The following is a 9,558-nucleotide window of genomic DNA, read 5'->3' as shown; positions in this document are numbered from 1 at the left end:
GCGTAATTACGTCACTTCATAACGTTCCCGCACACCTGTACAGACTCTTCTCGTTATAAATACTGACGTGCGTTACCTTATGTGGTCGTGCACGAGCCTCACGCTCCTCCAAAGGCCGTCTCATATTTGGCCTAATGAGGTCCATATAAATCAATCAATGAATAGTCCAGTCTTGTAAAGGAGCCCTTAATGACCAATCATGAATCAGAAAAATGGGGAAAAAACACGATTCAGTGATTGTGAGATCGAGATGCTCTTGTTAAATCTTCAAGCAATGCCAAATCTGCCATGCTGTTGATTGGTGGCAATACATAGACCATTGGAAACTGTAGGGCTAATTATTAAAGGTCCCAATAGGTTAATTAGGTCTAATAAATCGGTAGTCTATTGGAATCCTATTATCTTTATCAGCGTAATTGAGTGGTGGAAGGTTGCGGTAAACTGGGCACATTTTTACACATGGAAATTCTTTATAAATCCTGACTTTTGCGAGGAATGTTGACACTGCAAATTTCACTCTGCTTCACGTAACTTTTTCTTGCGTAACAGATTTTATTAATGAGGCCCCTGAATAGCATACAGTAACAGGGATAGATGTTAATGTTTTTAAGCACTGGTCACATGGGCCACCATGGGCAAAAGTGCAAATTTGATAGCCCCCTTCCCCTTCATGCATTCTTGCTCATTACACTGGATAGGAAAAAGAGCTGTTCACCGATAGTCTGAAAATGTTCTTCACGTGCATATTAAGTAGCCATGAGGTTAAATGCTCCAGCGGGGAGGGCTGGTTTACCAGCAGCAGCTAAGTTTACAATAATTTGTTGTTTTTTTGCAGCTTAAAATGTTCCCAAACTTTGTTGTTTTTCAGGACAATTTGCAGCTTTGAGTTTGAAGCAGTTAGAAATGGGTGAGAACCCTGAAGATTAATGCTGTGGAAAGCCTTAGGCTGAAAGGCAGTTGCTGCCACAAACTTCAGATATCTTGAGGTTTATTGTGTCCATGAAAATATATTTTTATTCTGCTGTTTACAAGAAAGCCATTTTTGGAATAGTTTTAAGATGATTGTGCTCTGCAGACATGCGTAGTAAGTAGCTACTGAAGAAAGTCCATTGCTGGAACATGATCACTTCTAAAGAAAACATTCAACAAACAGCTTCTTAATTACATCAGTGGTGTTAAACATTTTCACTAATGTTACTGATTTAAAAAAAAAAGTACTCCCCCGTACATTAGGGCTTTACATTTTTACATTACACACTTAATGAAGAAGCTGACATTTTTACGTTTTTTTGGCCCACAGACAGACCCCCTTTTAATTCTTCATGGAAGACCTGGTTTGGTAACATCTTTGGCTCCAATGTTGACTATGAATCTTGAATGTCAGTCTGCTGTCAAGCCAAATTCCCAAGTATTTCTATGACTCAGCAAGAGTAATATGAATACCATCTAAACCTTTAATGGCAGGATAGTCAGAGATGCCAAGGGATGTAGAGAATACCATCTACCTGGTCTGATTGGCTGATCTTGAATGCAACTAGATAATAGATAGTAGTCACAGTATCACATGAAACTCCATCTTTTCAGGCTTCCAGTAATACATTTGTGTCTTAACTACCAGCTCACTGAACCAATCAGCTGCTGGTGTGGAGCTACTGGCTGCTACGCGCTGTGGTTTAGATGTCAGTGACACCTGAGACTGTTTGTCAAAACACAATGGCAGATGTTCTAGACAGATGGTATATCCAATCACCTGCCAGGTATTTTTTTAAGTTCCCGCCCTTTTCCAAAGTTTCCAATGACGGTTTCTTAGATGGTTCTGTGTAACGAATCATCTGGTGCATCATCAGGTTGCTGATCTGCATTTAGTTACTTATCTGCAAAACGTTGTTGAAATTAAAGTTCAGTTAATTACATCATTGAATTTAAACATTTTAAGTGTTGTGTCACTACATGGCATATAATGCTGTACAAATGAGAATCTACTCTCTTGAAGTAAGTCAAAGGAATAAAAATGTGCAAAGCCGCATTTTCAAGCCCTACTGCTCAAATACAGGAACAGCACACAGTTTATGGGGTGAAGGGCTAAGGGTGAAGGCCACATGTGGAGTCAGATCCAGTTCATCCTCTGAAACTCCAGGAGGAGGAGTGAAACGGAAGTGCTGCAGGAGGGTGGTGAAGAAGATGAAGAGCTCCATCCTGGCCAGACTCTCTCCGAGACAAATCCTGCGACCTGTTGGAGAGAGAACGAAGGAAAATGTTCATCTCATCTGCAAGTGAATGAACATCAAGGAGTAATGGCTAAATTCACCAACCTGCAGAAAAAGGCATGAAGGCGTCCCTCTTGACAAACTTCCCGTCTTTGTCCAGGAAGTGAGCAGGATGAAAGCTGTGTGGCCTCTCCCACTCACTCTCATCATGTAGGACAGATGTTAAGAGAGGAAATACCGTGGTCCCCTGTGGACAATACAGAAAAAACACTCTAAATGAGCAATAGTATTTTTAAACTACATAAAAATAAGTCAGGAGGAACAGAATAGAATAGCTACATCTTAAACTATTGTCACTTTTTTTTATGTGGGCTAAATTGCGAATTGTAAATTGCAATTTTTTGATGAAAAGTATTCTGAGACCATGGTACATGTTGTTAGTTCACTGTAAACGGCAATAAATTGAAATTATTAGCTCTGTTAGCTGGTCTAGCTGAGTAGTTAGCGATGGCTTCTCTCTTTCCCCCCTTACTCCCGCCTGTGCTTTTTTATATGGCAAAACAGTCAAATGTTTAGCTTATCTTATAGTGATAATTGAACATGTAAAAGGGAAATCCATCTTAACCCCTTTTCACATTGGCATGAATAGGATCCACTGCCCAGCTCTTTTTTTAAAAAAATAGAAGAAATATGTCACTTTTAAATCTGAATTGCCTGTTACTCCCATTATTTCCTTACAAGCAATGTAGCGTTTGAAAGGCTATTTTAAATGGAGTCTGGTGCCGTGCTCATTCCACATGAAAAGCTACATAAAGACACTTCCAGCAAACACCGGACAATGAGGGCGAAACAGCATCACCATCTGTTTTAACCAAATAATTTCTGGTCTAGCCCAGGTAAAAACACAACACGGAATCTGTTGGCGCTTTAGCGTGTTGTACATTTCCGAGCCTGTTTATAACCGGTAGGCTACCAACAATGTTTTAACTGATTTAACAGTTTGGATAACAATACAGTAAAACAATACAATGAATACAGAAGAAAAGTACAATGGATATTTGTAGGGGGAGGGATCAATGTAGCATAGTACCACAATATTTAGTGTGGTATTACTGTATCTGTACAGAGTCAAGTATCGATAGTTTATAATAATAATTGCTTTTTTAAGTCCACTTGATGGAACATTAAAGTGAGATGAACAAACCAGCGACGTAGATCAACAAAGATGTTGACAAAGTTTTGCTTTGGGGACATAGTATGAAGTTGAACAAGGTGATGAATTGCAATATTATCTTATCGTGGGACCTCTGGTGATTCCACCTCCATGAGATTTGGCAGTTTTTGGCCTACCTTTTTATTTTTTTATTATTTATTTTTGGGCCCGGCAGTGGTTCCTGTTTGCCTACCAGGCTCCTACCCTTACAGGTGAAACACTGCTAGGTGTTTTATTCAGTCTTGCCTTCTTAATGAAGTGACCCTGGAAGGTGATGTCTTTGTTTGTTTTGTGAGGCACTGCCATCGGGGTGATGCTGGCCAGTCTCTGTGTCTCATGGACGACAGCGTCGGTGAAGGGCATGTTCTTCCTGTCCTCAGCACGCACTTGACGACTTCCTATCTCCCTTCTTAGCTCCTCCTGGACCTGGTCTGAAAGAGACAAGGTTTTGGTAACCATCGGAGCTACTTTCAAATCTTGCTAGCTTGTCAGCATTACCAACCCTGCCTTTAAGTTTCTTACCTTGTATTTTTGGATTCTTGGCCATAAACAGAAGTCCCCATCTCAGAGTAGTTGCTGTTGTTTCAGTGCCAGCCCCGAAAAGATTAATAACCGTCTGCAAAAGGTTGAGTTCATGGAAGTAACTGTTGGTAATCCCAGAATCCTGCAGGTAAAGATAAATTGGTCCAGTTACAAAGTCAAATCTGATCCTTTGTTACAGATGAGGGAATGTTTTTAATAGTTTAATAGTTTTAATTTTAATATGCTGGTGTGGTTTGCACTTTCCTTCCACTACCTTCCCTCCATTCCTTCTCACTGATAACTACTGTTGGCCAGAGAAGGTCGACAGCCAGAGACATAATAACTTGATCATCTATGCGTCTGGGACTGCCCATTGTTCTGATGACCCATTATTGCATGACCCATTATTGCAAAACCTTATTAAAATTATTGCCTTTGGACTAGAACCCGACCGATAATAGATTTTTAAGGCCGATACCGATACAAATATTTAGTTATTTAAAAATCTGATATTCCGAAATATCGGCCGAAATGTATCTATATTTTTAAATCCAGAAACAAGTAACAAAACATGAACAGATTTCCCTAACATTAGTTATTTGTAGTTATTTATGAGTTCTCACTAAAATAATATAATTTGTTTTATTGTCACAACAGAACAGAGGAACGTCAAAATGTATTGAAGTTCTGAAAAATAAAATGTATAAAAATACAAACTTAAGCTATGAAACTTAAGGTCCTTTGAGCAAAAACACAATAACAAAAAAATGAGTGTTGCCAACAGGGACGTTGTAGACCGTGGTTGACAAACTATGCAATGCCAACACTCATACATAACATGGTTGACCGTTTGTTTTCATTTTATTTGTTAAATGATTCCAATAAATGAATTTTTATTTGTCATTATAAATGATTCTGATCATTCTGAATATTTTTTATCGGCCATTATAAATGCAGATGCCAATAGTTTGGGAATTGCCTAATATCGGTTGTGCTGTACAGCCCATTATCCCAAAAATAAATATACGAAATAACGAAAATACCCAATCTTTGTGTATTTGAAAATTATTTGTGGCCTGCAATAAGTCAATAAAGTACAGGCCTACAGACTCTACATCTAATAAAATTGGTACCAATGGATTCCTTAGGTCTTCTAGGAATTTATAATACAGACATAGATTGATTCTGAATCAATATTGGATTGTTTCTATTTTTTTTAAACCCAGCCATATTCAAAAAGCAAATTTAAATCCATCCCGAGTTGACCAGATGGCTGTAAACAACTAAGATACCATAACAGGATAACAGACAGAAAGCACTAGAGATAACATAACAATACTATCCCATGCTCGAATGGATAAGTAACAGAACAGATAGAAAATATAAAACATAGAAGACTTAAAAGTGAGGTATAAATATATTAGTTATTGTGAGTGATGACCGACCTCCAGATTTTGCTTTCGGACCAGAAAGGCGTCCACAAAGCCTCTGCACATCTGTGGATTGAGGGTCTCTTTCAAACGACTGAACAGCTGTAAGTTCTGTTTCTTGTTGGCAGCAAATATCTCCACTATTTCCTTCTTCCCACTAAACCATTTACCGATCCATGGAAACATGTTATACAGCTGTTAACAAAAATATTGATTTATCAGTATGTACAAAATGTATTTAACTGGCAAGTAAAGAATCCAAACCTTTCTTTAATTCAGTTCAGTTCAGTATGTATATGAAAATTACAATGCTTAAAAAAAGTCTAAGCTGGATAAACACATGAAATGTCACCTGTACAGACGGGGAGCCCACAAGTTCAACGTATCTGTTTGTTCGATCTATCAGGGCTTTAAACTCTGGATCATCATATTCAAATCTGCTTCCATAAACAATGGAGCAGATAATATTAGAGACTGCATAGTTCATGTGTAGGGTTGAATCAAAAGCTTCACCTGTAACGAGGAAAACAGGATAAAAAATCCAAATCACAAGTGTTGAAATATGTTCCATGCCATTTTGTGATAATTGAACAATGCCTCTCTCATCAAATCAGAACCAACCTTGAACCAATCCTCTTTTTCCCTGTTGCCCCTTTCTTATCTATCAGCTCTCACATCATCAAAGTGAATTGAGCGATTGTGTATATGAATATATTATTGTTTTTATAAATCCTTTAGAACATTGTGGAACTGAACCCTGCGTGTTACTATCTCTGAGATCTTGTAACTGCTTTAAGAGTCAACTCACAAAGGTCAAGCCTGTGGTCAAGTCATTAAGAGGATTGACGAAACACGGTTCATCATGCAGTAGGTTAAAGGTCACTTACCTTTAAATTTCTTAAACACTTTAAGGAGGTAGTCACATTCCTCAATGATTTTGTCCTCACTCGCCTTCTTGCCCATCCCAAAGTCTCTCAGGTTAGTCAAAGCAAAGCGCCTCATCTCCTTCCACGAGTCACCATTGGCCCATATAACACCTGAGTTAAAACAGGTTTTTTATCTTAAAATTAACTTGGAATGGGTAAGACAATAAGAGCTAACCTTCTTATTTGTTAGTTAAATTGTAAAGGGTTTCTCCAGAAAGAGTTGTGCAAATGCACCACTTTAAATATTTTGACCAGAGATGTGCTAATAAGCTTCTTTGAAATAAGTAATTCAGCATAAAAAATGCAAATGCGAATGACGGCCATTCAGTTAACATTCTTAAAAACAATCAGAAAAAAAGATTTATGAAAAGCTCTTTCCATACCATGGCCCTGATAATATTCCTGCATTATTAACATTGGGTCTCTTTCACCAAATTCATCAGCGTAGTTGACAAGTGCCTCTTTCACCGTCTTGTACCCAGCCAGGACCACCACTTTTTGGGGTCCCAAATACACAGTGAAAACTGATCCATATGTCTTGGAAAACTAAGAACAGGGGCACAATGTCATGATGTATTTAGGACAAAAGAAACACATAGAAATGTAAATAATAGTGGGGCTGTGTGAAGACACAACCAATCCCCCTTAAAGAACAGCAATGCATTCCTCACCTTCAGTAATGAACTGTAGAGTCTCTTGAGATCAAGCTGCAGCAGGTTCCCTATTAGGGGAAATGGTTTTGGTCCTGGAGGCTCCTTTCTGTCTTCCTTGGAGCTGAAGCTAGAGGAGGAGACGAGGTAGACTAGTAGCAGGACAACAAGACCCCCCAACAGGGAGATAGAGCTGGAGGACTGGAGAAACAGTTCTAATACCCCCATGACTTGTCTGAAGTTGTTACCTCATTGACAAATATGTTTCCTCCTTGAGCCTTTAGTTTTGAGTGTTCTGGTTGACAGGGAGTTCCCAACTACCCTCAAACTGCTGTAATTCCACAGTTTCCTGCTGTACTGTGATTGGTGCTTCTTGTGGGAGGGATTTAACATAACTCACATGAAAGCTTTGCTGACCTTTGCTACTTCTTCTCTCTTGACTTCTGCTGCTGCTCATGTGGCATTACAAAAACTTCTAAACTTCAACTTCCAGCTGTATTTTGTCCCCGGAGGGCCATTGGTTATGCAACGAGGTATACAATACATTAAAAAACATAGTTGCACAATACTGAAGGAGATCGGGGGGTGACTTGATAAAGATAAATTGTATTTATTTATATAGCACATCTCAGCAACAGTGCAATTCAAAGTGCTTTACATTAAACATTCAGCTACTTAACTGCTCTGCACTGGTGTTTTACTCGATTGAACAGATACATTGTACTGCTGTTTAGCAGCAATCCCAAACCGAACCACCTCCAGATGATTGACACACTCTGGGATCTCTCTCTGTATTTAATGACGTCAACTCAGGATAATGACTGACGTTAAACCGGTGGAGCCTTGCGTGTTGTTGACGTGCTCAACGGTATGATGGTATTAGGTTAACAAGACGGAAAATGGCCATTATCATGATATGGATTTTATCGCGTTATTGTTTTCACCTTGTGAGTCTGTTTTTGTCTCCTCATGGAAAAATCTGGTCCTGGAGTCATGTACTTTAGTGGGAACAACCACAAAGGTGGGGTTTTTTCTACTTTGCCAGATGTCTGCATCCAGATTTTGTTACCATGTTGGCATTGTGACCGTGCAAGATGTCTTGTAGTCATGAAACACTACAGGTGTGTAGTTCAAATCAAAATAAAAATGAGTTTGGTTTGGAGCAAGGGTATTGGAAGTAGGGGGTGTTATAAAATGTTTTTTTAAAGCACTTGAATAAGCAATTCATGTTGATTTAGGGAAGAGTCCAAATGCAGAGCAAATTGACTGGAACAGGAACACGGTGAAAAGGAACACGGTGAACAGGAACACGGTGAACAGGAACACGGTGAACAGGAACACGGTGAACAGGAACACGGTGAACATGAACATGGTGAACAGGAACACGGTGAACAGGAACACGGTGAACAGGAACACGGTGAACAGGAACACGGTGAACAGGAACATGGTGAACAGGAACACGGTGAACAGGAACACGGTGAACAGGAACACGGTGAACATGTACAATACACAAAAAGATGTGACCAGAGACACAGAGGTTAAATACAAGAGGTAACGAGCAAAAAAGGAGCAGATGATATAACAGGTGAAATTAGGGCTGCACGATTATGGCTAAAAGGATATTCCCGATTATTTTGATCAATATTGAGATCACGATTATTTGTTGATTTGAACCAAAACACATTTTATTGTCACATAGGCTATTTATAACTGCTTTCACATCCATATTGTGATACATTCCTCTTATGTTGGAGTTGCATGTATGCCCGTTATCTACAAAACAATAATATTCAGAAATGAGCAAGCTATATGTATTGCAAAATTGTTACTTTAACAGTTTTTTAAAGTTTTTCATTTGATTGCAACAAATGTCATGAATTTACCTGTGACTAGGGTTGCACAATTAATCGAATTTTAATCGCGATCACGATTTGCACTTCCCACGATCAAATTTGCGTGATCGAGCGATTATTTTTTATAAAGCGTAATTTCATAGAATGCTCTGTGTTTTTTGCAAAGCCAATCTACCGCTACTACCGTCTGCTCATGAGCCAGTCAGAGTAGTTCACTGCACCCCGTGCAGCTATGTTTCTAGATGTAGACCGTCCCAGAGGACAGAGTAGCGTGAGGAAAATTCAACAGATAGCTGTCGGTTATACGTCAGTCTCAAGGTTTACCAGTTTACCAGTAAACGCAACACGTTGTCCCATCTGTTGTTTTTCAGACAACAGCAGTGACCAGTCCTAGTCGGTGCTAGTTAGCGTCTATTAGCTGTTAGCTCCTCTAGGACGCACCGGTGCTAATGTCCTCGCATCCGCTGCAATGCTGTTTATATGGATATGGTTTAATTTTGCGTTACATGACCCATTTAGTCTGTAAAGCCGTGCCTGTGTTGGATCTTTCTACGCTCTCTCGTCCTACTCTTCTCCTCTTACTCTCCGCGCCCCGCGACACAGCGGCCGCTGGTCCACACTTCTGATATTTGTCCACAGTTTTAATTTTTTATTAACACAGCTGTATATTGTTAAATATGAGGGGGCAAACCTGTATTTGTACCAGTGTTTCCGAGGGTAACTCTGCTATCGCGGCCGCCACGGCGAAGAACACAGA

At 39.4% G+C, this 9,558-nt stretch overlaps 1 protein-coding gene across 2 annotated transcripts; it reads right to left on the bottom strand.

The window, feature by feature from the left end:
- Nucleotides 1-1,798: 1,798 nt before the first annotated feature.
- On the bottom strand, nucleotides 1,799-7,278 carry LOC116706106 (cytochrome P450 2K4). 2 transcript variants are annotated; one of them, XM_032542750.1, is made up of 9 exons: nucleotides 6,970-7,278; nucleotides 6,682-6,844; nucleotides 6,260-6,409; nucleotides 5,725-5,885; nucleotides 5,388-5,567; nucleotides 3,943-4,084; nucleotides 3,667-3,851; nucleotides 2,313-2,454; nucleotides 1,799-2,230 (listed from the first exon to the last, which is right to left on the bottom strand). In XM_032542750.1, exons 1-9 carry the CDS (start codon nucleotides 7,174-7,176, stop codon nucleotides 2,037-2,039), a joined length of 1,524 nt encoding a protein of 507 aa, XP_032398641.1. In that variant the 5' UTR covers nucleotides 7,177-7,278; the 3' UTR covers nucleotides 1,799-2,036. The 2 variants fall into 2 exon arrangements, with proteins under 2 accessions (XP_032398641.1, XP_032398642.1); XM_032542751.1 differs by lacking the exon at nucleotides 6,682-6,844 and having other exon boundaries at nucleotides 6,970-7,220.
- Nucleotides 7,279-9,558: the final 2,280 nt, after the last annotated feature.

Source organism: Etheostoma spectabile, chromosome 18 (genome assembly GCF_008692095.1).
Source record: "Etheostoma spectabile isolate EspeVRDwgs_2016 chromosome 18, UIUC_Espe_1.0, whole genome shotgun sequence".
Classification (NCBI taxonomy): Eukaryota; Metazoa; Chordata; class Actinopteri; order Perciformes; family Percidae; genus Etheostoma; species Etheostoma spectabile.
This window is presented reverse-complemented; position numbering and strand designations above follow the sequence as displayed.

What these genes read in the sequence shown, in the direction of transcription:
- LOC116706106 (XM_032542750.1), bottom strand. Translation starts at nt 7,176, where the DNA reads ATGGGGGTATTAGAACTGTTTCTCCAGTCCTCCAGCTCTATCTCCCTG. An exon ending in TCTACAGTTCATTACTGAAG is followed by an intron (nt 6,845 to 6,969) that starts GTGAGGAATGCA and finishes CCCTGTTCTTAG; the next exon opens with TTTTCCAAGACATATGGATC. An exon ending in AGGGTCACTTCATTAAGAAG is followed by an intron (nt 2,455 to 3,666) that starts GCAAGACTGAAT and finishes TATTGTCCACAG; the next exon opens with GGGACCACGGTATTTCCTCT.